The sequence below is a fragment of the Carya illinoinensis genome, chromosome 2 (assembly GCF_018687715.1).
Source record: "Carya illinoinensis cultivar Pawnee chromosome 2, C.illinoinensisPawnee_v1, whole genome shotgun sequence".
Lineage (NCBI taxonomy): Eukaryota > Viridiplantae > Streptophyta > Magnoliopsida > Fagales > Juglandaceae > Carya > Carya illinoinensis.
This window is the reverse complement of record NC_056753.1, coordinates 28,778,837-28,805,979: the sequence shown is the minus strand read 5'-3', so window position 1 is coordinate 28,805,979 and position 27,143 is coordinate 28,778,837. Positions and strand designations below refer to the sequence as shown.

The 27,143-nt window shown below is 36.6% G+C and overlaps 3 protein-coding genes across 4 annotated transcripts; 2 read left to right on the top strand and 1 right to left on the bottom strand.

The window, feature by feature from the left end:
- Window positions 1-9,001: 9,001 nt before the first annotated feature.
- Window positions 9,002-11,617, top strand: LOC122300690 (probable inorganic phosphate transporter 1-3). 2 transcript variants are annotated; one of them, XM_043111517.1, is made up of 2 exons: window positions 9,002-9,146; window positions 9,751-11,617. In XM_043111517.1, the coding sequence occupies exon 2, from the start codon at window positions 9,803-9,805 to the stop codon at window positions 11,414-11,416; it is 1,614 nt and encodes a 537-aa protein (XP_042967451.1). In that variant the 5' UTR covers window positions 9,002-9,146; window positions 9,751-9,802; the 3' UTR covers window positions 11,417-11,617. The 2 variants fall into 2 exon arrangements, with proteins under 2 accessions (XP_042967451.1, XP_042967450.1); XM_043111516.1 differs by having other exon boundaries at window positions 9,030-9,259.
- Window positions 11,618-15,208: 3,591 nt separating this feature from the next.
- On the top strand, window positions 15,209-20,464 carry LOC122300689 (low affinity inorganic phosphate transporter 1-like). The gene is made up of 2 exons (XM_043111514.1): window positions 15,209-15,412; window positions 18,655-20,464. Exon 2 carries the CDS (start codon window positions 18,717-18,719, stop codon window positions 20,283-20,285), a length of 1,569 nt encoding a protein of 522 aa, XP_042967448.1. The 5' UTR covers window positions 15,209-15,412; window positions 18,655-18,716; the 3' UTR covers window positions 20,286-20,464.
- Window positions 20,465-23,356: 2,892 nt separating this feature from the next.
- On the bottom strand, window positions 23,357-24,485 carry LOC122300688 (phosphoenolpyruvate carboxylase kinase 1-like). Its single transcript, XM_043111513.1, has 2 exons — window positions 23,668-24,485; window positions 23,357-23,493 (listed from the first exon to the last, which is right to left on the bottom strand). The coding sequence occupies exons 1-2, from the start codon at window positions 24,452-24,454 to the stop codon at window positions 23,468-23,470; spliced, it is 813 nt and encodes a 270-aa protein (XP_042967447.1). The 5' UTR covers window positions 24,455-24,485; the 3' UTR covers window positions 23,357-23,467.
- Window positions 24,486-27,143: the final 2,658 nt, after the last annotated feature.

Here is a 27,143-nt window from a genome sequence, read left to right as displayed (position 1 = left end):
ACTACTCTAAGGACACGGGACCAAATCTCAAAGGTGCTCAAACAGAATCTACTCAGTGCACAAAATCGAATGAAAAAATACTCAGATCTCAGGCGTAAAGAGCAACAATTCAGTGAAGGAGATGAAGTATACCTGCGGCTACAGCCCTATAGACAGAGCACGGTGGAACAACGGCGTAACCTGAAGCTGTCACCCCGTTTCTTCGGTCCGTTTCGTATCACCAAGAAAATCGGGCAGGTGGCTTACAAGCTCAATCTCCCATCAACCTCACGGATTCACTCCACCTTCCACGTTTCCCAACTTAAACGGAAACTGGGATCCAAAGTCACCGCACTGCCCACGCTACCACCCGTAGATGAGGAGGGGCTTATTCGACCAGAGCCCATACAGATCCTAGACCGACGCATGGTAAAGGCTGGGAATCAGGCTCGGGCGGAGCTTCTCGTCCAGTGGCAAGGTCAGGCCGTGGCCGACGCAACGTGGGAAGGCTATCAGAAACTTAAGGAGGACTTCCCTCACCTTGTGGGCAAGGTGTTTTGAACAGGGGGGATGTGTAACAGCTCCGGCCAGTTTAGAGGAACATCGGGTGTAAGGAAATGACAGCAGAAAATGAAGTGAAAAGGGAACCCTAACTAAGGGAAGCTGACGCCGACAGAGAAGAGAAGAAGAAGTGAAGGGGGTTCGGTGTTAAGTCAGAAGCAAGTACACGGGTGTCTTAGTGAACCGGGTTGTCTAGCACGTGGGCTCAAGCTAGATGGGCTTAAGTCTGGGCGTTGTGGGCTTCCTATGTTACTGCTTTAATTAATTGTTGAGTCTGTGTCAAAGGGCCGTTCGGCCGAGTCTAGCATTTCTTTTGTAGTCCTTATGTAAGGCCCCTGTGGCCCAATATAGAGTCTCTCTTATGTGGGTAACCTGGAAGAAAAAGGATTGAACATTTTTATCAAAAAAACCCTATTTCTTCATCCCTGGCTTCTGGAGGCGCTTTCCCTCGAAGAAAGCTTTGCTATTCCTTTCCTTGTTTCCACGGTTTTACTCATTTTACTCACAGTAGTGTTACACGGAAATAAAAAACGCCAAAAAAGAAACGGAAATAAAAAACGTCTAAAAACAAAACGGCAATAAACAGCGCCGAAAAAGAAACGGAAATAAAAACGCCATAATACGAAACGTCAATAAAAACGTCAAAAAAGAAAAGGAAATAAAAACATCAAAAAAGAAATGGAAATAAAAACGTCGAAAAATGAAACGGCAATGAAAACGCAAAAAAACGAAACGGCAATGAAAACGCAAAAAAAGGAAACGGCAATGAAAATGCCCCAAAATGTAACGTTAAAAAACGCCAAAAAACAAAACAGTAAAAAGCCACCAAAAAAGAAACGGCAAAAAAAGGTCCTAAAATAGGAGGAAAAAAAAAGATGCACAAATACTGTGCCATAAAGTTGTATTTTGGATCATATATATTCTATGTATGTCATCTTTGACCCCCATTGTGTCCTGCATGAATGTTTTCACACCCGTCCTAAATTATCAAATTCTCTAATGTGAAATTAGCTTAAGCCATCGATTATTTTCACAACTCTTTTCAATTAATTTAATTTAATTATTATAATTTTTTAAATTTATATTTAAAATAAAATAAATAATTCAATATTTTTAATTTTTAAAATAAAAATAATATGAAAAAAATATATTTTAATAATATTTTATTCAATTTTTAATTTTTATTTCAATTCAACTCAACTTATCTTATCTGCGAATTAAACAAATGAAGCCTTATTTGATGATGATTGGAGAACACAAAAAGGATATGGGAAACTCAACATGGAAAAGCAGTTCATCTAATGATCTGTACCGCAAGCATGGATGATCAACTTTTGAAAAATCTCTTAAATACATTAGAGCATTGTTATTGAATTATACATATGTAAAAGAAATTTTTAATGAATGTAAAATAAATTTAGATATTGACTATTCCATTCACATAAATCTCTATATTGGAATAGTTATTTTTTTTATTATATAATAAAATAATATAAGATGAATTTAATTTTAACTATTTCATTCACATCAAATCTCTAAATTAGATTATTCATTTACTCATTATATAGTAATAAATAATATTAACCTAAAAAAATATTTAATTTGGATATTTTTAATTTATTTAATTTTATCATGAATTTAAAATTTAATCTTTTAATTATTTAATTAATTTAGCTCATGAATTAAAGCTACTGGGTCTGGTGCAAGACGGAATTAAAACTATCAAGATATATTTATGCGAGAAGAGAGAGGAAGAGATACAATTAATTAATAAAATAAGGATTTGATGATTGTACATTTACAACTAAACTTTATTTTTTTTTCTAATTATTGTAGTTAAAAGTTACAAAATTTGTGTTTGCATATCCCGATCAGGCTGTTTTTGATGTCTAATAAGTAAAAAGTGACTTTAATTTTCAATTTACATATTCTGATGAGACTGCCCTTAAACCATCATATAAATAATAAGGAAAAAGCTATAGCAACTGCCATTTGGTCCCGAGGATGGTGTGGCTGTAGCCATTTGGCCTTTTTAATATTAAAAAAATAGATGGAGCCCCGAAGCGTCTCCCTCTCCCAGATTTCTATCACGTTGCCAACATTGACATGCAACCATTAGATATGAAAAATCACACTTCTACAACAATTACAAGAATTGATTACTTTAAAAAAATAAAGCACATCGTCAAGTAAAAATGTGCAAGTAGTAACATCGGAGCTGGAGATTTTGATCCTGTGGTGTTGATTGACGGACCAAGGAGTGAAAGGAGGATATTAGTTTTTGTTTTTGTTTTTGTTTTTTTTTGGGGGGGGGGGGAGTTGGGAGGACAACCACGTGTAGATGCCAGCAATTGTTATTGACATGACAAGAGGTTGACGATAACGGAGATGATGGGAGAGTGGCAAGGGCTAGACAAGAGACGGAGGAAGTGAAAGTAGCAAGAAAGAGAGCACGAGAGAAAATGGTCTTCTTACTTAGAGCATTCACATTGGTTTATGCATATGCATATGCAAAATCACATCTTTTAGAGATCTAATTTACCATACAAGCAAAACTTTCACATTGGCTTATGCAAATTTGAGAACAAAATAATAATAAAATATTATCATTTTATTATTTTTTTTTACATTTTTTTTAATAGGGTTTGATCTTCAAATATGTAAAATATTTGAGTAAAATATTTTTTGGAGAATGAATGAATAAAATATGTAGTAAAATATTTAAAAGTAAAATATGTAGAAAGAGAGTGGGAGGAGAGAAAAAGAATGAATAAAATATGTTTTGGAGAGTGAATAGTTGATCTTTAAACATGTAAATGTACTGTTCATAGTTATGCAAATATTTGAAGATGCATAATTCAATGTAGATGAATTTAAGCTCATATTATGCAAATATGATTTTGCATATGCATATGCATAGACCAATGTGAATGCTCTTAGCTGCGGAGGTCGCTTTGTTTGCCTGAAGCGTCACCACTAAACAGACCTACAACAAGCAATTTTTGAAGAACAAATCCACAAACATCTCCCTCTTCCTCTCCTCCAGCTCCCTCAACAGACCCACAAATTTATTCCCTTATCTGGGTTTTGGGTTAGTGCGTGCGGTATGGTATTTCGGAATTTCAAATCCATTTCTTACCTTCTTTTAACATAAAAACTTGTGGATACAATCACGTCAGTTGGAATCCATCCTCAGGACCGAATGTCGATGGCTATAGAACCACCCAAACAACAAAACAAATGATTACATACAGTTAAAAAAAAAAAAATTGTTTGTTATGTAAATTAAAATTAAGTTGAAATATCGAGCAAAAAAATAATAATATACTAGTAATCTTTTATATAACCATGTTTGGAAGTAAATGCCCAAAATTGTCTTCCGTTCCGAAAAAGCACAAAAAATCAAATTTAGATATCCCATCATGTGTGCATGTATATGATCATGTATCCTTAAAATTACAGTCCTTCCACACAATATGGCACGTTCAAAATTCAAACACGATACCACCCTTCACATTCACCTAGGAACATTGGAATGTTTTGTTGGGAATTTGGACCTCCCAAATTCACCCCCCTAGGATCTACCCCTTGCAGGCATAACAAGGAAAAAATAGAGAAATAATAACAACACAAGATTTTACGTGGAAACTCCAAAACAGGAGAAAAACCACCAGACCCAGAGAAGAAAATTCACTATGTGAAAAATTGTTACAATCACACAATTTTTCTCCTCACCACACCCACAAAGCTACCCCACTAGTAAATCTTTAACTCTACACCTCTTCCCCTTTTACAAAAGGTTAATAGAGGAATTTAACTAAAATCAAAAGTTACTAGATAAGCTTTTAACTGGTGCACTTAACCATGAGGCTAAACCTCATTTTTATAGACTTGAGGATTTGCTCCTCCTTCACTTCCCACCCATGTGGGACTTAAGTTAAAGGAGCAAAATAGTCAACAATCTCCACCTTGCGACTTTGACTGGTCCCACAGCCAAGCTCCACCTCAATGAAGATCTTCATAGCTTCCGCTATCGTGCTTCACCATAAAAGCATACCCACTCAGAATAAACCAATTCCAAGCATTTCACTTCGGCCATGTCGAAAACAACTTTGCTGAAAATTATGGTGTAACTTCCACGTTTGGCTCTCCTGGAAGTTCATCAGCCATCGACATAAATTTCCACCACACACCCTGCATTAATGCCAAACCAATGCCCGTGTGCAAACTTGTGGACCTGCTAATATTAACACATCCTCTATCATGGCAACTTTGGGAATTAGCAACATGCCATAAAGATGTACATGTCTCCTTTTTCATGGAGAGAGACACAACATTAGCATCAATACCAGTATCTCCATTTACTGACTTGGAGCCACTTGCCGAACCAGCTCCTTGTACTAGCCGTTTCACCAGTCGCTAGAATCACTGCTGACTTCAGGGGTTGATCTGCCCTTCCACACCTTGTGTAAACCAATTTCTCCACCTCAAATCTGACAAGATTTAAAACCCTACTTCCTGATATTGCTTTGATGAATTTACTGTAGAAATGAATAGTACCTCACTAAGTCAGTTCCCAGGAAAGATTGGAGGGTCACAATGGACACACTTAAAATTTCCAATCTCCTAGACAGAACCTCCTCAGACTGTACATATCCACACTACCACACCAAAGCTCCACCCCACAAAAAGAACCTAGTGGCTCTGATACCAATTGTTGGGAATTTGGACCTCCCAAATTCACCCCCCTAGGATCTACCCTTTGCAGGCATAACAAGGAAAAAATAGAGAAATAATAACAACACAAGATTTTACGTGGAAACTCCAAAACAGGAGAAAAACCACCAGACCCAGAGAAGAAAATTCACTATGTGAAAAATTGTTACAATCACACAATTTTTCTCCTCACCACACCCACAAAGCTACCCCACTAGTAAATCTTTAACTCTACACCTCTTCCCTTTTTACAAAAGGTTAATAGAGGAATTTAACTAAAATCAAAAGTTACTAGATAAGCTTTTAACTGGTGCACTTAACCATGAGGCTAAACCTCATTTTTATAGACTTGAGGATTTGCTCCTCCTTCACTTCCCACCCATGTGGGACTTAAGTTAAAGGAGCAAAATAGTCAACATGTTTCTTTTTCTTGCATGCTATTTATTCGGCACAAAAAGATGTTAATCGTGGTTAATCGTCGTTTGGAGTATTTTGTTTTTCGAGGCTTTTTTTATCGCCCCGTAAATATTTATTTGCCACGCCACTAAGTGCTATAAGTAAGTACGGTGAGTTCTACCCACGGGAATTACCAATTAAAACAGTTTATTTGCTTTGTCTTTTAGATATATAGATTAATCCATATTATATATATACTCTAATGTTGAACCCTTATTTTTTTCAACTTTGATCAAATCAGTTATTCCATTAATACACTATATATATATTTGTATATATTAACAATCGATATATTGACCAAATGCCAGTTGTACTTCAGCATCAATTAATTAATGGATGCAACATGTCAGTCTATATCAATATAATTGAGAAAGAAGCGCAACTTGGGCGCATGCTCGTAAAACTTGTTCAACCATTGACATCTATATATAATATATAATATATTTGGTCTTTATGTTTCCCTTTTTCTTAATCAAAGATCAAGATTAAATGGTTGTCGAAATCTCTTCAGTCAGACCGGATCAACAAAAAGCAGCACACATTTCTTAATTATAACTTTACGTCGTAATTTAAAAACCGCTTTAAACGACATCCTCTTAGTAGGATTGGGTGGGAGTCAAATTTTTTACTCTGAAAATCGCTTTTTTATTTTATTTGGTGTTGTTTTTGTTTGTTTTGGGATGATTGTTGGAGACTCTCACCCTTCTGAAATCTTGTATCTTGTAACCGCTTAATTTCATATATATAATATCACTTGTTTAGAAAATATATATATATATATATCTAATGGTGTAGGTCGAGTTTATTCATGTTGTCAACCTATGGTTAAAGAATTAATATTACAGTTTTGTTTACTATAAAATCAAATCTTTTAATTAGCTTTTCGTTCAAGAAGAAGAAAGAACATATAATATATATATATATATATATATATTGTAGTACAGGATCGACCCAATTCAACCGCGTTAATTAACTGTACAAGACATAAATCTGAGGATCGACTGGGCATGCATGCATGCATGCATTGCTTTATTAATATTCACAAGGAACATAATTGGGGCATGCGAGGTACTCATTTTCGTAAGTCAACTCACGTGCATGCTTAGTAGTTTTACAATATAATTAAGACAAGAATAATGAGGCCAGCCAGTTGGATTTCATTATAAGATTTGCTTGTGTTTATCTTGTACGACAGTATTAATTAGTGATGGATCATTGCTTGGCAATTGGTCTTCAAATTCCACGCTTTCAAATGGACTTTTGCTTCAAACCAACCTCTTAATTGAACAATTATTATTAGAGTAACGTTACTTACATGCGGCATACCTTTTATATGTATTGACGACACGAAATGATTTAATTATGAAAAAAAATTTAAAATTAAATTCTTTTATCAATCAAATCATATCATAGTATAGAATATGTCATTTTTTTTTTATATTGACTTGCAGATATAACTCATTATTATTATTGGTTCAAGAAATCGTACTTGCAAGTCCTTGCCTTTGGAAATTTGAAACTTTTCTCTGCAAATTTAGCCTAATGCGTGCACATGTCACATTAGAAGCATTTCTATGTTATTGTCATGCAATACAAGAAAAATAGATTTTTATAATTAATTTATTATAATAAAAAGACTATTCACAATCAATTCGTTTTTTTTATAGTGATGATTATAAGGACAAAAATTCTTAATTAGTGACCTTTGCCCAATAGAGAGTGATATGATATTTCATGACAAACGACCGCACCATCATCCCCACAGGTATTAGGAAACTCTAAATTCGTAATTAGTGTTGTGAAAGCAACTATAGACAAAGTAAAAGAAAATAAAAAAATAAACAAACATGACACAAAATTAACCTGGTATAGCAACATGTTTATGTCCATAGAATTGCAGAAGACTTTTATTATATTGAGAAATTACAAAATATATTTTGAGAGGAAATTTCACTATTCATAACACTTGGGTATGATTGGATAGTGAGATGAGAATATTTGATTTTAAATAAAGTTTAAAATATTATTTTTTAATATTATTATTATTTTAGAATTTGTAAAAATTGAATTGAAATTTGAAAAAGTTGAATTGTTTATTATATTTTGTATGTAAATTTGAAAAAATTGTAATGATGAGATAAGCTAAGATGAGAATTTTCTGTCTCATCCTACCTGCTAAACTTGCCAGAATCAACTAAATTGTTCATTAAGTATATATTTATAGTATCATACATAAGAAATAATATTTTCATTTTTATGTGTTATTCAATCAAGCAAAGTGTTGAGCGCGTCAAGCGATGTTGAGCAAACTTTTTACTTAGAGTCTCTTGAGTCAAAACAGTGTCAAAGGTTGTGCTCCGTGGTATTGGTAGCCTCATTGAAATTCTACCCAAACAAACATAACGTATCCTTATTAAGTCGGGTCATCAAATTGGGTCAACACATGAAAAACCAAGTCCCACAAACCCAACCATTACAGGTGAAGATTTATCATCCAATTTAGTTGTTGAATGTGAATTTTGCTGCAGCAATATTTGATTAATTAATTAGCTCATGCTAGCTGTATGTGTGTGTGCAAGAGATTAATTAGCTCATCCTAATTAGTACCCTTTTCCAACAAATCCAAGTCATGTGAGTAGAAATACAAAAGTTTTTGTCACGCTGTCATGCATATATCGTGATAAGCATTAAGTTATAAAAGTACTTCAAAAGCACGAATGATGATGGACGCAGGTACGTATGATATTTAATGTAAGCACTATATGTTTTTATGACGATAAGAAAGGTTTTATAAAATATTTTAGTATGCCAGTGTATTAGCTAAAAATGACCCTACGTGTGAATATATGCGTAAGGAAAAAAGAATTATATAAAAATAATCTTATAAATTAACGTGATTTTATATAATTTGTCATATTTATGTTTCAATAAAAATAATTTTACTCTTTGACGAACCAAATCAATCCATATTAATTTATGCAATTATTTTTATATAATTAATTTTATGTCTAAAGTATATATATATATTGTCAAATTGTTGTAAAATAAGTTTGGACAATTTTTTACTCTCTGTAATGATTGCAACAACACTGTTTACCAAAAAAAAATTATTAGTAATCTATCCGTACAACGCATGGTCGAGAAGCAAGATTGTGAGTTGACTTTGTGAAACGTTGACTATAGTGAATGAGGCGACGCATGGTATATGCCACTTGTATGTTGCAGGCCAGTGGGATCGGGTCACATGCGTCCACTTGTATGTTGCAGGCCAGTTGGAACTGGGTCACATGCGGGCGTTATAAAAACGACCTCTGTTCTCTATCCCCTCCATTGCCAACACAATTAGCAGGAGGTGCCTCAGGCCATCTCTCTCCTTTCTGCTGATCTTCCGCTCTCGGCCTCCAATTCAATTCGAGTATATAGCCAGCCTGCAGGTCAGCACCTAGATCTCCCTTGTAAATGTTATGAATCTTTCCTTCTAGTTGTTGCCTGCTCATTTGAGGTTGATAGCCATTCCCATCCATTCTGCCTCCATATCAGGGCACAGGTACGTACCTTGCATCTAACTTGTTAGGTCAAGAACTTTATTTTCAATATCATTTATTTTTATGACTTGTTCGTATATTGTTAAAAACCATGTTCGAGTTGAACCCAAAAAAAAAAAAAAAAAAAAAAAACATGTTCGAGTCAAAGTCAACCACTTATTGATAAGAGATCATATATCGAGGCACAACGCATGTATGATCATCCCTTATATGGAAGCAGTTTTTATTTGTTGTTTTCAGTGTTATTATATTTAATTGTTTTTCTCTACTTTTTAGAATCGTAAAGTTAGATTTTAAATAGACCAAAATGAATATTAAACGGCAGATTCTCGGAAGGGTGCGTCTGTCAGCCTAGATTATGGCCTAATCCAAGGTTGTCTATTGGGGCATTTTCGCTACTACACAGAATTATTAAGCTTAATTTCTTGTTGAAATTATTGATATCATAATCGTTCCTTACGAATATATATAAATATATATATTTTAAATGCAGGAAACTGTTGGAAGAAGAGTACTGATAATACAGAGAGCAGAAAGATCTAGCCATGGCTGGAAACAAATTGGTAGTGCTCGATGCACTTGATGTGGCCAAGACTCAATGGTATCATTTCACAGCAATTGTTATTGCTGGAATGGGATTTTTTACCGATGCATACGATCTTTTCTGCATCTCGCTCGTAAGCAAGTTACTTGGCCGGATTTACTACACAAAACCAGACTTAGAAAAGCCCGGCACGTTGCCTCCAAACGTAGCTGATGCTGTTAATGGTGTGGCGCTATGTGGCACTTTGGCCGGCCAGCTCTTCTTTGGTTGGCTCGGTGACAAGTTGGGCCGCAAGAAGGTCTATGGCATAACTCTCGTTCTCATGGTGGTCTGCTCCGTCGGCTCCGGGCTCTCCTTTGGACAATCAGCAAATGGTGTCATTACCACACTCTGTTTCTTCCGGTTTTGGCTTGGCTTTGGCATTGGTGGTGACTACCCACTTTCTGCTACGATTATGTCTGAATATGCAAACAAGAAGACTCGCGGAGCGTTTATAGCAGCAGTTTTTGCGATGCAAGGGTTTGGAATTTTGGGTGGTGGGTTTGTCGCTTTAATTGTTTCAAGCGCGTTCAACAACAGATACAACCCTCCCGCATTCCAAGATAATCCAGAGGCCTCGCTTCCATCCCAATCTGACTATGTGTGGCGCATGACGCTTATGTTTGGAGCTCTCCCTGCTCTCCTCACGTACTACTGGCGTATGAAAATGCCCGAGACAGCTCGTTACACTGCCCTGGTCGCAAAGAACGCAAAGCAGGCCGCGGCAGACATGTCTAAGGTGCTTCAAATGGAAATTCAAGCTGAAAAGACAAAAGTAGAGAGGCTTGCTGGGGAGCCATCCAATACCTTTGGCTTATTCACCAAGGAATTCGCAAAACGCCATGGGCTTCACTTGCTTGGAACCACATCTACTTGGTTCTTGTTGGACATCGCATTCTACAGCCAAAATCTGTTCCAAAAGGATATCTTCTCCGCCATTGGGTGGATTCCAAAGGCAGCAACCATGAGTGCACTCGAAGAGGTTTTCAAGATTGCAAGGGCGCAAACACTCATAGCATTGTGCAGCACCGTGCCGGGGTATTGGTTTACGGTCGCCCTGATTGATTACATGGGAAGGTTCGCAATCCAACTGATGGGATTCTTCTTCATGACTGTGTTCATGTTTGCACTTGCCATTCCTTACAATCATTGGACGCACAACCATCTCGAGTTTGTCGTAATGTACTCGCTCACCTTTTTCTTCGCCAACTTTGGACCCAATGCCACAACATTTATTGTGCCAGCTGAAATCTTCCCTGCAAGGCTAAGGTCTACATGTCATGGAATATCAGCCGCTGCCGGGAAGGCAGGAGCTATAGTTGGGGCGTTTGGATTCTTGTATGCTGCGCAAAACCAAGACAGAAATAAAGTCGATGCTGGATACAAGCCTGGAATCGGGGTGAAGAACTCGCTTCTTGTGCTTGGTGGAATTAACTTCTTGGGAATGCTGTTTACCTTGTTGGTGCCAGAGTCCAAGGGAAAATCATTGGAGGAGTTGACGGGAGAGAACGATGAAGGTGAGATTGAGACTACCGAGCAGATTAATGCAGCTGGTGGTAGGACAGTTCAAGTGTGATTATATATGGGGTCTTGTTTAACGAAAGTACCTTCCAATATTTCAAGTTTGTGTGAGATTTTCATTCGTTTGTGGTTTCTCGTGTTTAAATTTAAGTGCAGCACTGCGCGCAGTAATGGTACTGTAGATATTTTGTATTGGTTTGGAACTTTGGATCACTCCGATCATTTAATTAACAACATTATATTGTGTGTTTCCATATATCTTCTCTAGCTAATTGTATGTCCAGGGAAGAAAAAATTATAACAGTTTACTGTTTGTTGAGCATATATATGCAAATGCATGTATCGTGAACAAATGTTGCATTGGATCTTCAACCATCATATGATGATGTACGTGAACAACTGATCGAGTGTAAAGTAATGATCATGATGAGGGCATCACATGCACATCCTCACACATAATGACTCACCAATTGTTACATAATACATCGATCTCCGATTAGGATTCTAGATATATAAGATTACTCGACAGACCGTTTGATGCCGACTTGTTTAAACTCGAGTTTGATTTGATTTGATTATTATTATTATTTTTTGAAATAGATTTCAATTTAATTTATGAATAAATGAAGTTATAACTGTGACCAATAAGTCCGGGTACAAACCTCGATTATAAGCTAACTACTCAACGGTTATAAGCTCCCTTGCACACAACTTTTATTGTGCCAAATACTGTCTAAAAACTTCAAAAACTCTCCAATGAAACAGCTCTTCTGAAATGCGAGACTATGTAAAAAATAGAGATGTCCATTTCGACTTGTCTGTGAGAAAACCAACTCATTTCACCCCCACCCTCCAAAAGAGGAGGGAGATTTTCCACTCTCATCCTCCAAATAGGATAGGGACTCACTATCCTACTCCTCCAAAAGAGGAAAATAAATCACTTATTTCAAATTATTCTCATTAATCTAACAGACATTGCATAACAAATAAAACTCCATTGACATATCCTAACGGAAAAGACAAAAAAAGAAATAAAGTACTGTGCACTCCAATGACTGTCCATGCCGAATGCCCATGTCGTATGCATGTCCTCCATCTGCTCTGGTATGCTGCTGCCCATGCCCACAAATTGCACAGCAAGCTTCTCCCGTTACCTCCCATTACCGAACCATCCCCCTACCACCCAGTCCAAGTATCCAGCCTCGTCGCCTTCAACCTCTCCCATTACCGGTACTCCAATCGGGACAACCACCGTTTTGGATTGGTAGAGACAAAACCTAGAGACGGACAATTCCATATATTCGTATAACAACCATGCACAGAGCCACCGGGAGCTTATTTACAATCATCCATAATCAAAGCAGATCTAACAAAAAGAAACAAATGAAATAAGAAGAAAAAACAACCAAGAAACTCCAACCACCGTCTGACTTTGAGTCGCTTGAACTCCAATCACTATCCATGAGAACATCCACCATGAGCTACGACCGAGATCCACCTCGGAAGACGCTTTATCCCCCCATGCAGCTCGGCATGGATCCCCAAAATAATCATTTGTTTTTCATGGATAAAACAGAATTCCTATATCCCATAGAAGAGCACCCCAACTAGCAAGTTAACTCCATCTCTATGAGTAAAACTCCCTTACCAACTCATGCTGTAAACCCTCAAATCTGTCCCCTCAAAAGACCAAAACCAAACAGTTAGGAACACTTGTCGTTCGAAGCCGAAGTCCTCCACCTCTACCATGGAATGTCTCTCTGCCCAGTTGGGTGATTTGTTAAGGAAGAGGACTTGGAATAACGGCTGGTGATGGCCTTTCAATAGACGTAAACATAGCCAAACAGTTTTTATTATCAAAGGAAAAAAGATTGTGGCTTATAAACAGAAATGAAAAAAATATGAAGGAGGGAGGGAGTCCCCTCTCCCTCCATGGCTTTCCTAAACTTTTCCTAGAGAGAAGGGAGAGTTTCTCTCTCTAGTTTTTTAGAGAATTTTGTTACTTTCATTTGATTTGTTTATTAAATGGCGTGTTTATGAACACAAAATTATAATTTATAATTCAACGATATAACTGATCGTGTAAAGCCCGACTTGATTGGTATAAATTCTTATAAAGTATAAACTCAAATAATATTGTATATGTAATTATTTTTTTATTATAATATTACCTCCATATTATAATCAGAATATTTATAAGATTTAAATAAATTAAAGGAAATCCTATTTTAATATTAAATACGTTACTTGAACCCTTATTTATATATATGTATATATAAATTTTATTAAGATATTAGCATATATAAAATCAAACTATATTTATCAAAATTTGTAGATAAAGTTATAAAATATGATATAAATAATCAGATTTATATAAGTCGTGAATATTTGAAATCTCTCGAATATCAAATGAATTGTTCGTAAACATAAAACCAAACTAGATGCTTGATTTGTATCCGAATAAAAGTTAAACAAACAAGACTTAAATACTAAACTCTTCTCGCTCGAACTGGACTTGTTTATAGTACCCCTATCTTCGACCATATTGACGTCGCGCCACATCCTCAGTGGCTGTAACACTACTCAATATTAAAACAAGATAGCATATATCCAACTAATCATAGTCTAGCAGGAGAGAGACACTGATAATTCAAATTCCAAAAGGTATTTAATTTAGACTTCGTTTGGTTTAACAGAAGTTGTCAATCTATTATATTTTATTTCATCTTATTTTATTTTAATATTTAAATATAAATATTTTTTAATTTTAATATTTTAACTTATTTATCTAATCATTATATTACAATTTTCCTAAATTTTTAAATAAAACATAAAAATTAATTTATTTTTTAAATTCTAAACTAAAAATTAAATTAAAATATAATAATATTTTAACTTTATAATATTTTTATTTAATTATTATTTTCTTATCTTAATTTCATAAAATATTTTAAATTAAATTATCTCATTATTATTTAAAGATTCACAGCTCACCTATATAATTAAACGAAATCTTGTCAGAACCTTATAATCTGATTACAAGGGAGGAGTTGGAAAGCGAGAGGCATGTTTAAGGGCTCCGGCCGTACAAAATGGATTTAATTGAGTGATACCCACATTAATTTGCTTAGGGCACCTGCCACCCGGGGAAGTTATAATTGACTTGGGCTTGACTCGTGACAATTGAAGGCACATGGGCCTAATCCAGCAGCCACATTATAAACAGTATGCAATTTGGATTGCCAAGTGTTTGAGGGCTTCAATAGCACTTTGCAGTAGAACTTCTGGATCGGTGAATCATACACAATGTTGACAAATCTTTGATTTTGTCTATCTAGACGGCAATTTGCCCAACATTTAGGAGCCAAGTATGGTTTCTAAAAATTTTTAAATTATATTTTAATACTTCGTCACGTATGGGTTAGATTCTTTTTAATAAATGAACTTAATAAGTAGTATATTTAATTAAACAGTATCTCAAATGTTGTTTAAAATTAAATTTATAGAAAGTAAATATATTTTTAATTATTGTAACTGATTTTCAACATGGTTGGATAAGAATGTGCGAGACGACCATTGTTGTTTGAGGCTTTGAGCTACACGTTGTTGTTTGAGGCTTTTAAAAAAAGAAAACTCAAGATCATCCACTGCACCAGCTAATCGTTAAAGACAAAGTGTAGCAAGAGAATTTTTAGTTACGTATGTAATATACTAACAAGATAATATTTTACTAACTCTTGTTTTTTCTATTAAGTGTTATGGAATTAAAATAAAAGAAAAATGTGACATATAGTATATTCTTTAAAAAGCGAGGCGCCTGCGGTTGTTAAATACGGAGCCAGGCCCCTCAACTTCCTTCGCTCCACACACAGCTCCTAGTCCTCTGTTTCCTCTCTCTGTCTCTCGCGTTCTGGTGGACAATCTCTTTGGTATTGCTCGACGTACGCCATTTTCTTTCGCGCATTGCATTTAACATGTGTTGTTGTACGTGAAAAAGCAAGGCGCTGGAGGACTCTCAGTACTCTCCTCGCTAGTACAGTAAAGGCAAAAGGTAATTGTTTGCTTAAGGATTTCGAATGAACTTTTCGTTTTCATTTTTTTCTTAGAATGAAATGCAGAAGAATATTGTTATTGGATTTTAGCTCTCCAAACTCGGCTTCTGTACTGGGTTACGGATTGTGCACATTGTAAGTGAGATTCACTCAAAAATATCAGTCCTGAATGTTTCTAGATAAGAGTGTTCCACTTGTGCTTGTTATTTTGATTATGAAGCACTAATCAGACTTCAAGATTTTTCAAGATTTTTTTTTCTCCTGTTCTGCTTCTTTTTAGTTTTTACCGATCCTATAATACCATTACGTCAAGTTTTCTAAAATCCAACTAAAAAGAAAAAGAAGGAAAGTTCCGGAAATCAAGAATTCGTTGAGGTGCCGGAAAATCAAAAGTTTCTATCTTTTTGGATAGAAATCATATAATTTTTCGAGAAAACTGGACGTCTTTTTTTCTTTTTTTCTTTTTTAATTTTTTTTATTATTATTTTTAATTCTTAATCTTGGTTCTTCTTTAATCATTTTCTTTCGAGAGGTTCCGGAATTTTTCTTTCTGTCTCTTATTCTCCTTATTCTCTGTATGGATGGTGAGAAATTTAAGAAAGAAAAAGCTCTCCCTCCCTGACATGTTCATAGCCTCTTTGGTTTCATTTTAGCTGAATATCTGAACTATTTTTAGCAAAGCACAATTATTCTCAGGTCAGGACGCTTTATTAATACTTTCACTTTTCTCTACAAATTTTCATGTAATTTTGCTCACATTGGGATTTTTTTATCGCCTAAATGATTTCTTTGTCTTTGCCAAATTTTTGGGTCTCCTGGTACGAGTTTACCATATGGTATCTGGTTGCAGCTTTTCCTGCTTAGGTAGACCTTCCATTTTCCGTCGCATATGCTTTCCATCCATCCTTTTCTTCCACATCTTTCTGTAGTAGCATAGAATTTGTAGCGTTTATCTTATTTATGCTTTTGTCGACGAATTCTGCTACTAATTAAGAGTGCTATAAATTAAGTAGCTGCACTTTCAGAAGCAATAAGAGAACGGTTTGACCAAAACATGTTTTGAAATGTCTCTGATACCCTTTTTTAATGCCAACAAGACCATTTAAAATACTTATTTAAAAAAAAAAAAAAAGGCAAGAAAAAACTTTACGTTAATCGTCGCGTTCCCTGATTCAGCCACAGACCACAACTAATACATAATATTAGATTGGTAATTGTGGTATCACTTACTTGGGCACTTCCTATGCTCTTTATCTATTTCTTCCCTTTTTTTTATTTTTATTTTTTTAATGTTTCTTTATTTTCACAAATGAGATAAAATAAGTTAAAATAAAAATTGAATAAAATATTGTCAGAATATATTTTTTTAATATAATTTTTATTTTGAGATTTGAAAAAGTTAAATTGTTTATTTTATTTTATGTAAAAATTTTAAAAAATTGTAAAACTTAGATGAAATGAGATAAAATGAGAATGGTTGTGAAAACAAGCAAGCCAAGCTTCCCCGCTTCCAACTTATTTTTGTGGTTCTGGAAGGTGCGTTTGAGAGAAAAACCCTAGAGAGAGAAGCTCCTCCATCTCTCTAGAAACCAGGTAGCGTTTTTCGTACGAGGGAGGTGGGAGCTTAGGCTTCCTCTCCCTCCAACTCTGTTTTCCGTTTATTTTAGTTTTCCTTTTCCGGTTCCTTCTCTCTGTTTTGCTTTTGGTTTTTCCGTTTACAATAAGGCGTTGGTTTGGCGGTGGTATGGTGGTCGAAAGTTCCACCTCCCGGTCAAGGAGCCCGAAGTCATCCTCCAATATAAATCTCGCGGTTGGCGGTGTGATGGTTGCACTGTGGAGGAGGAGAGCTCAACTCCGGTTTTGGCTGTGGAATGGTGTGGTCTGAAGGTCCTTTGAGTTTGACCACCGTATCTAAACTACGTAGCTGGGCTTGGTGGAAAACAGAGGACCTCTGGTGTGGGCGGAGTCCGGACGGTTTGCCGTCAGAAGTGATTGGTTTGCTTGCAGGCTTGGAGGTAATACAGTGGGGTCTAATGTGCTCTATTTTACCATGGAAAACAGAGTTATTTTCGGGATTCATGCTAAGGTGCAAGGGGGGATAAGGAGATCTTCTGGGGTGGAGTTCGAACGCTGCTCACGGTGGAGATTCTCTTGGGTGGAGGCCGGAGAGGGGGTGACGCAGTTATTTGAGGTTTTGTTCGTTTCGGTCATGGTGTTTGTCTCTGAAAATAAGCTCTCAGTGCATTTGGTCTCTAGTTTTGTTTCTGGTTTTCCATCTATTCTAGCCGATGTGGAGAATGGCTTGTTTTGGTTATGGGCTGGCGACGGTGAAGGTGACGGAGACGACTTGTTTTGCCCAAGCACTCTGCGAAGTGGTCACGTTTGTTGGTTGGTTTGCTGTCAAAAGACCATACGTAGAAAGAGAGTGACGGTGTAGTGCATGACGGTAAATTAGTTTGCTGTGCTGCAGGTTACCGTGAAGATTGTGGGGTACTGTCAGAAAATCATGTGTAAAAGTGGTTGGGCAAAAGGCTAGTGGGCATACGGCCTAGAAGAGCATATAGTGTTTTCAGTTTGTGTGTTTTCAGTGGTTTGTTAGGTTTGTTTTTTATATTTTGATAAATTTTTTGAAATAGGCGAGTACCTCTCCTCTTTTGAGGATGAGGGTTGTGAGTCTTCTCCTCTTTTAGAAGGTGAAGGTTGGGTAGTTCCTCTCCTCTCATGGAGGGTAGGGATGTTTTGTGTTTCTCGTAGACAAGCCGAGATGGACACTTCTGTTTAACAGAGTCTCGCTTCTCAGTATGGTGTTGTCATTAGAGAGTTTAGAAGTTTTAGACATTGTCCGGCACAATGAAAGTTATGTGTGGGGGAGCATTCATCCGATGGATAGTTGGCTTGTAAGCGGGGCTTGTTACCTGTTATTATTGGTCACAGCTATAACTTCCTTCATTCTATATTGAATTGAAGTCTATTTCTAAAAAAAAAAAAAAAAAAAAAAAAGCTTCCCCGCTTCCCCATATCAGTATATGCAGCTGTGGAAAATTTTGGCTTCTCCTTTTATGGTCTTCTTAACTAACCCGCTGTTTTCTGTTTGTTTCAACGCCACAGCTCACAAGTCTAATAGTTTCCACTCGAACGAGTCTGACTCACCCCCTGACTTTTCCGGGTTGCATGTTAATTCTTCTGTCATAAATGTGTCACATATTGATATTTTACTTTAATAATCTGTTTCAAATTTCAGGATACTAGAGTTAAGGCACTTTAAGACGGTACAAGAGCTCCTGTGACTGAGAAGGCCTAGTCATGACTAAGGAACTCCAAGTGCTTAAGGCCCTTGATGTTGCCAAAACACAATGGTACCATTTCACAGCAATTGTGATCGCTGGCATGGGCTTTTTCACTGATGCATATGATCTCTTTTGCATCTCTCTGGTGACCAAACTGTTGGGCCGCTTGTACTATTACAAGGCTGGCTCTCCTGATCCTGGCTCTCTGCCTTCAAATGTCTCGGCTGCTGTCAATGGCGTTGCCCTCTGCGGAACCCTTGCAGGGCAACTCTTCTTTGGCTGGCTCGGTGACAAAATGGGCCGCAAAAGTGCATATGGCATGACCCTCATGCTCATGGTCATTTGTTCAATTGCTTGTGGCCTTTCCTTTGGAAACAATCCCAAAGCTGTTATGGCTACACTGTGCTTCTTCAGGTTCTGGCTTGGCTTTGGGATTGGCGGTGACTACCCGCTTTCTGCCACTATCATGTCCGAGTATGCCAACAAGAAGACTCGGGGAGCCTTCATTGCTGCAGTGTTTGCAATGCAAGGTTTTGGAATTCTGGCTGGTGGGATGGTTGCTATTATAGTTTCAGCAGCTTTCAAGGCCAAATACCCTGCCCAGGCTTATAAATTTGATAATATTGGCTCCACTCCTCCAGAAGCTGATTATGTTTGGCGAATAATTGTAATGTTTGGAGCAATCCCAGCTGCACTTACATATTACTGGCGCATGAAGATGCCTGAAACTGCTCGTTACACTGCCTTGGTTGCCAAGAATGCCAAACAGGCAGCTGCAGATATGACCAAAGTTCTGCAGGTTGAATTGGAGACTGAACAGGAGAAAATTGATGACAGAGAACGGGGAAACGATTTTGGTTTGTTCTCTGCGGAGTTTGTTTCCCGACATGGGCTTCATTTGGTAGGAACCACGACTGCTTGGTTCTTGTTAGATATTGCCTTCTACAGCCAGAATTTGTTTCAGAAGGATATTTTCACTGGCATTAATTGGATTCCTAAACCAAAAGAAATGAGTGCCCTTGAGGAAGTTTTCCGAATTGGCCGGGCACAAACTCTTATAGCTCTCTGCAGCACTGTGCCAGGGTATTGGTTTACTGTGGCATTCATTGACAAGATCGGGAGGTTTGCTATTCAATTAATGGGGTTTTTCTTCATGACTGTATTTATGTTTGCCTTGGCCCTTCCTTATCATCACTGGACCTTAGAAGCCAACCGAATTGGTTTCGTTGTAATGTATGCCCTCACGTTTTTCTTTGCAAATTTTGGTCCAAATGCCACAACATTCGTCGTGCCAGCAGAGATTTTCCCAGCAAGGCTAAGGTCAACATGTCACGGTATATCAGCTGCAGCGGGAAAGGCTGGGGCAATAGTTGGGGCATTTGGATTTCAGTATGCAGAAAAGGGTATTGGAGTGAGAAATACACTTATTACGCTTGGTGTAGTCAACTTTCTTGGGATTGTCTTTACTTTCTTGGTGCCTGAATCAAAAGGAAGATCATTGGAAGAAATGTCTGGTGAAGCTGAGGAAGAACATGAAGTTGAGGAAGAAAGTGAAGCCGCTCCAGAAGTCAAGGCAGCAGGCTAGTCATGACCTTAGAACTGTCTAATATGCTCTTTACATATAGCCTAAACATGGAATAAGCTCTTTTTCACGTTGGTTGCTTTTCTACATGTCCTATTTCCCATTTGTGACCTGTCTTCTCTGCAATCAACCATAGTTCATATAATAAAACATCATTTGCTGATTGTTGTGTGAAAGTAAAATAGTAATACCTCGTTGGACTGTGAGTAGTGATTGCTTGAAGTTGGTGTTTCTAAATAGAAATCCCTAGTCCAAAATTTATAAATTCAAATTTCGGAAGATGGAGAAATAGAAAATAACGCTTCATCTTATAATATTAGGTGTAACCTTTAATTCACTATAGATGCCTTAGAAATTCCACTTAAATTGGGCCTTCTTTGAAACAGAGGCTGGTCATGAATTGATTTAGGGAAGAAGTGTTTTGTTTTACATTATTTCTTTTACAGACGTGCAAATTTTGATGACGACTGGGTTTGCCACTCTGTAGGTTCACTTATCGTAGTACCACAATTTAAGAACCGAACTATTTCATGACATTCTAAACGCACAAGTTCACAACCAAACCCTAATTAGTAATTAGGACCTTCAAAAGGTGAATGTTAATGAACAATTAATGATCAGAACCTCTCACACTTTCATTTTCTTTCTCTTTTATTTTTTTGTAGGTAGCAAAAAATCCAAATTTCCGTTTGAGTTTATAAAAACCAAACATAGTAATTACACGAGCATCCCTAAACTTCCATTAATGTAGGTTTCTCGATCAGGGTGCGCATGCATGCTAATGAATGTACGTTCCATTCGGATTCGGAGTCGCTTGATTGCTTAAAGTTAAATTTGAAAGGGACCCATGCAATATTGAAGTGGCAGCTACCACCTCATGTATAGCTGTGATAATATTCTGTCTCTAGTAGTTCCGACTATGCAAAGACAAGTGCATTGAATATATTGATATCAAAGCGATAGCAACCAAAAATAATATCGATACCAATAAACCTATTATAATGTGGGATATGCACGTAGAGTTAAAGGATACATTAATACAGTGGCCTAAGAGGACAGATCCTTCTGGTTATCCAAGGGATCAAAGATGAAACCAATGATGTTAAAAAATAGTAATGAACAAGCTAGGACCTAATAAACATGCATGAGACTTGAGATTTATTTTGTTCTTGCGTGGAAAAATGCATGGGCTTTGTTTATTTGAAGATATGTTGTCTTTTACCTTTTTCATATTAAACTTCAAGTAAAACCATACCTTTTTTTTTTTTAATGTAAGTGCAAAAATATAAAAATAAATTATAGTTTTCCTCACTTAATAGATCGACCACCTTTCCATTTAGCAATTGGGAGTACAAAAAGTGGAAGAGTACTACTGTTGGGTCATTATTATAACATTTATGTATCATGAAATGTAGGTAAAGTGGGGAATGCAATGATCTAGGGGAGATTTGATGTGTAGATGTCCCACGCCATCTCATGCTTGGGACAGGTGGTGGTGTCAACTGGCCTCAAATACTGTCACTGCCAGAGTCAATCACGATTGTGTGCCTAACTTTCTTGCTAGTTATAGATAATACCAAATTATTAGCCCATAGTATGGTATAATAAGCACTAATTTATAACAGGCCTGTTTTGTTAAATTTAAATCATCCTCAAATATCCTAGACTAACGTAAATTAAAGAGACCTGCTACATCCACTGAAGGTGTAGCACGAGGGTGGGTCGCGATAATGTTAAATGTCTTTTTTTATTTTTATATTCTTAAATATTTTATAAAAATCACAACACCATTAAAACCATTTATTTAATCACTACGTACATTAAAATAAATAAAAAGTTTCCTTAGAAATGCTTGGGATCCAAATTGGAGATGCCAAGCATTTCTCCAAATTAAACTCAAGCATGCAGCATAACTATATTGGATATAATAATTGAGTTAAGGAAATGAGGGAAGACCCCACTCGATCGCAAGCTGTCTCCATCAAACTGTCCAGCCAGAGAATATTCTCTCTCTCTCTCTCTCTCTCTCTCTCTCTCTCTCTCTCTCTCTCTCTCTCTCTCTCTCTCTCTCTCTCTCTCGTGCAAGTAGCTCAGAACTCTCTTTCAATCCAGAATGTATCGACAAAGTTAAGGAAGATCATTATATCAATTAGTGACCTTTAAATATATATACATATTTGGTGACAAATGCCAATCAAAGATCAGTTGGCTTCAGAATATATATATGCTTCGATCAGCTTTCAGGCTGTGACGAGTAGCACACTCATCATGTTTAATTTGGGCACGATTCTGGAATAAGTTAATTTATATAATTAATTTAAATCGATGGGAGAAAGACGATCGATGAGGATCCCATCATGTCATGTGGCAGTAGTACTACTTCATGTGTTGGAACAAACTCCAAATCCAAGAGGTACCAAATATATATAATAAATACGTACGTTTGATCTATATATGTTTGTGTTTAATTTTTGTTGAAATCTTCATGTCATTGCATATATAAGATATATATTATGTTCCAATGTCAGCCATTAATTTAGGATGAATGGATTTGGCCACGTCAGTATATAGTTTCGCAGCTTCAGCTAGCTATTCCTTTTATATATACTTGTAATTTAAATTATCTTGTTAATTATTATTGTATTTGCATCAACCCTTTAAAAGTTTAGTATACTTTGATAATAAATAAAGAGTGAATGAGTTTTTAATTCTATCTCTCTGATCTCATTTAGGGACTGATTCTTTCTCCCTTTTTGTTATAATTATTAAAACAATCAATCGATTGCAGATTTTTAAATATTTGATATTCCTTTATTTAAAATAAAATATTTCATCAAGAGTATTTTGATAAAATTAAAAAAAAAAAAAAATCTCAAGGCTAATCGTCAAACAATAACTTAGGAAACTCCGAAACTTTCGTTATAATAAAAACTCAGAGAAAGATATCTGTACGCTTTCCCTTGCAATATTACATGTAAATTACTATGTAAAAGAGAAGAATTAAAAATATTTTACAAAAAGAAATTTATAAATTAACTTTTTATAATAAAATTAATTTTACAATAAACCTCTCTCTTTTCTTAAAGCTAGCATTTTTCATTAAAAAAATATCATATATTTCCTTGATCTTTTCCGTTTACAATGAATCTCTTCTTAATTTTGAACTCCGATCAACCACTCCCTCCTCATGCACTGATTATCCATGGATGTCCTGTACAAACAAATCCAAGCACCTTCATGAATTATTCATACTGATAATGTTGCTTCAAGTTCTTGGAACGAAAACTAAAATCTCAATTTGTTTGGCTGCTAGGAAGAATGTATAGAAGGAATTCTTTCTGTGAAACCAAACATAGCATACAACAAAGAAACAAATGGCACTTACTCAGAACTTGCTCCGCCGATAATCTTCTAGAAACGTCCCTGTAGAGCATCTTTCTGATCAAGTCCTTTGCCGACGGAGACACTGACTGGAAAAACCTAGTCGGAAACCTGAGATTGGCCCTCCGCACGGCATCGAAGATCTCTACTGCGGAGTCACCATAAAACGGAGGGAACCCCGCTAGCATTACGTACAAGACGACGCCGGCGCTCCAGACGTCAACCTTCTCGCAATAATCCGCCCCGGACAAGACCTCGGGGGCTACGTAGTAGGGCGAGCCAACAACCCCGCTCATGAGCTCGTCGTCCTTGAAAGTCTCCGCGGACCCGAAGTCGGCGAGTTTGAGGAGGCCGTTGCATTCGTCGAAAAGGATGTTCTCGGGCTTGATGTCGCGGTGGGCCACGCCAAGGCTGTGACAGTGGGCAATGGCCTGGACGAGCTGGGACATGAGGATGGCAGCCTCGGGCTCGGGAATGACACGGCGGCTGACGATGCGGCTGTAGAGATCTTCGGGGGAGCAGAGATCGAGGACCAGGTGGAGATGGAAGTCGTCCTCGTAGTGGTTGTGGAGGTTGACGACGTGCGGGTGTTGGGAAAGGAGGTGGAGGACCTTGGGCTCGGCGATGAGGGACTGGGCCTCGAGCGAGTCACCGGTGGTGAGCCGCTTGTCGACCGACTTGACGGCGTAGTGGGAACCAGTTTCCAGCAAGATGCAACGGGAAACGACGCCGAACCGTCCCCGGCCGGTCTCCTCGCAAAGCTTGTAGTGACGGTTGAGAGCCTCAGTCATTAGTTTGGAATGGGGGCTGGGTTGTACGTAATTCTATGGAAGTGAGAGAGTAACGTCGTGACTTTGATGGTTGTTTTAAAAGAAAAGATTTCGGAATGTTTTAGGGGGAATATTCGTGGACCTCAATGGTGAATCAAACGGATGATGCGCACGTGGGTAAATACACGGCTGGATATTGCTGAAGTGTTTGAGTTTGAGTAGGAATTCAACGTTGACTCCTTACCGTAAGAGGTTGGGGTTAGGGGGGGATGAGGAGGAGATCAAAGTTAAGGGTTTCATGAAAAGTAAAGAGGAATTTCCAAACCTTTTCCTAGTAACTAACTAATTACCGTGCACCCAACGAACTAACCCTCGTTTAGTCTTACGACTCTCACCAACACGAAAACTGTACTTTCTTAATGATGTTTTAAAAGGGAGTTTATAATTGAATTGTTCTAGCATCATCTATATATTATATATTTATTATAAAAAAATAAAAAAAATATAATAAATTTGGTATAATGCATAAGAATGATAAGTAAAATTATCATAAATAAAGAATAATTACACAATATTAAGATTAGAAGTTAGGTACTCTTTGAAAAATAGTGAGATAAATTATTAAAATAATAATTTTTTTATATAAATTCTGATTTAAAAAAATACGTTGATTTACGTATTATAAAATTATAAATATAATTTCTTTTAAATATAATACAATTATATCTTTTTACGATGTTGGCTATAATAATACGTGATATAAGCTGTAATGTCAAAACGAAAACATGATCGGTCTACAACCTTTTGTTCTGATAAAATTATAAGATTGGAAAACGATAAAGATAATTACAATCTCTGAATTAATAATAATTAACAAATATTAGTCTTTAGTACCTTATACTTTGTCATGTCCAATTACATTTGTTGATCTGAGAAATTTTAAGTAGTTTTATATATTACTCACTCAAAATATGTAAAATAGCAGTGTGACTAGTAATGAAAAAATTTAAGATGACGAAAATCATTTCATGAATGTTTTATGATTTAACCTAATAATTTTACTAAATTTTCTCGAATTTCACTTTAAAATTTGGCTGGATCTCAATTTGAATATGAGGCTCTATTTAGTTACTAAATATATTTTATAGTAGAATAGTGAATTGCATGGGCAAAAGTTCTTTTGAGGTTAAAAGGAAAAAATATAACGGCAAGATGCACATATTCACTGATAAAACCAAAAACAAAAAACAAAAAGAAAATCATTTAAAAAAAAATGGAATTATAGATTTTAGTTGTTTGTGGATCGGATTTGCACTTGTCGAAAATAGAAGTGGAGTCGAAAATCGATATCGAATTCCAACTAAATTGAAATCAAAGTTGGAAAAAGTTGAATTCGACTCCAACTTGGTCAGTAGTACTCAACCCTAACACAAATGAGAGAGAGAGTGGGGGCGGGGATAAGGGCATGCAGACGAATGGTACTTAAGGTGAAACCAAGCTGTAATGAGTCTTGAAAATATGTTGAACAATGTAAAGATTTGATAGTAATAGAGGAAATACTCATAAACTTTCATTCATTGATATTGTTACAGAGGGTATTCAGGGTCCCTCAATCCCCTAGGAAGAACAATACGAACACTTGAAAAGATTTTTCCAGAATAATCCCCCAAAATAACTCCCTTAGGGCCTTAAGTACATATGCTAAAATCCCATAAAAGCCCTAGGCCAACAAACAAAAAGGCCGAATGTCAATTATGGAAAACCCACCAAATTCACTAACAATCCAAGGAATACTTTCCCTGCCCATCTACTAACATAGACTAAATGCTAAAGGACTATATAATAGGTGCCCATCTACTTGGCCCATTATGGAAGTAATTCTCCAGCTCCATTGTTTGACTCAGTTTAGACTCAATTAGTGGGGTTTATGACATTGTCGTCCCCTTCAAGGAACCTTGTCCTCAAGGTTTAGATCAGTGACTATTCTCCTAACTCACCATAGAGCATGAAACAAAAATTGCCCCAACAACAGCCAATGGCCAGAGTAGGATAGCAAGACCACCAAAAAGTGCACATATTGTCTCCGAGAAAGGGCCTTCACAACCAATAAGGTATTGAAACAAGCAGTGCCATTCCTTTAAGAGCATGTAAGGGCCTTTGCAAATAGTAATGAGTGAGATTAAGGACAAATCAATGATGAAACCAAGAACTCCCGCTATAACTGTAGCAGGAAGATAGAGCAATCTAATATCATAATAGTCCACATCTAGAGGCCCTTTTTGTTCTTTTTCCCTGAGAGCAATCCTCATAGATTTGCTTCAAGAATTGTAATTATATTTGTCCAGCAATTGAGAAACGAGAATAATCCCTAGATTGTTGCAATGATGAAGAAAATACAGACTTGAGGAATTGTCTGTGAGGTTGACATTTGCAATAGAAGAACCAGCCATCGAGAATCAAAAAATTTCTTCCGATACCAAGTAGGAAAAGTAATCTAGGATGATCCAATCATCCGAAATGTGCAAGAAGATTCAAGAAAGTCCAACAACACACATGGAGAAGAAACTGAATCTTCTGTATTATCAAAAGTAAAAGAGAAGAGTGCATGTGCAAACACGTGCAATAAACAAAATTTACAACTGAAGTAACTATTTACAAATTGACTACTAACTAACTATTTACATACTTCAATATGAAGGTCATCCATATA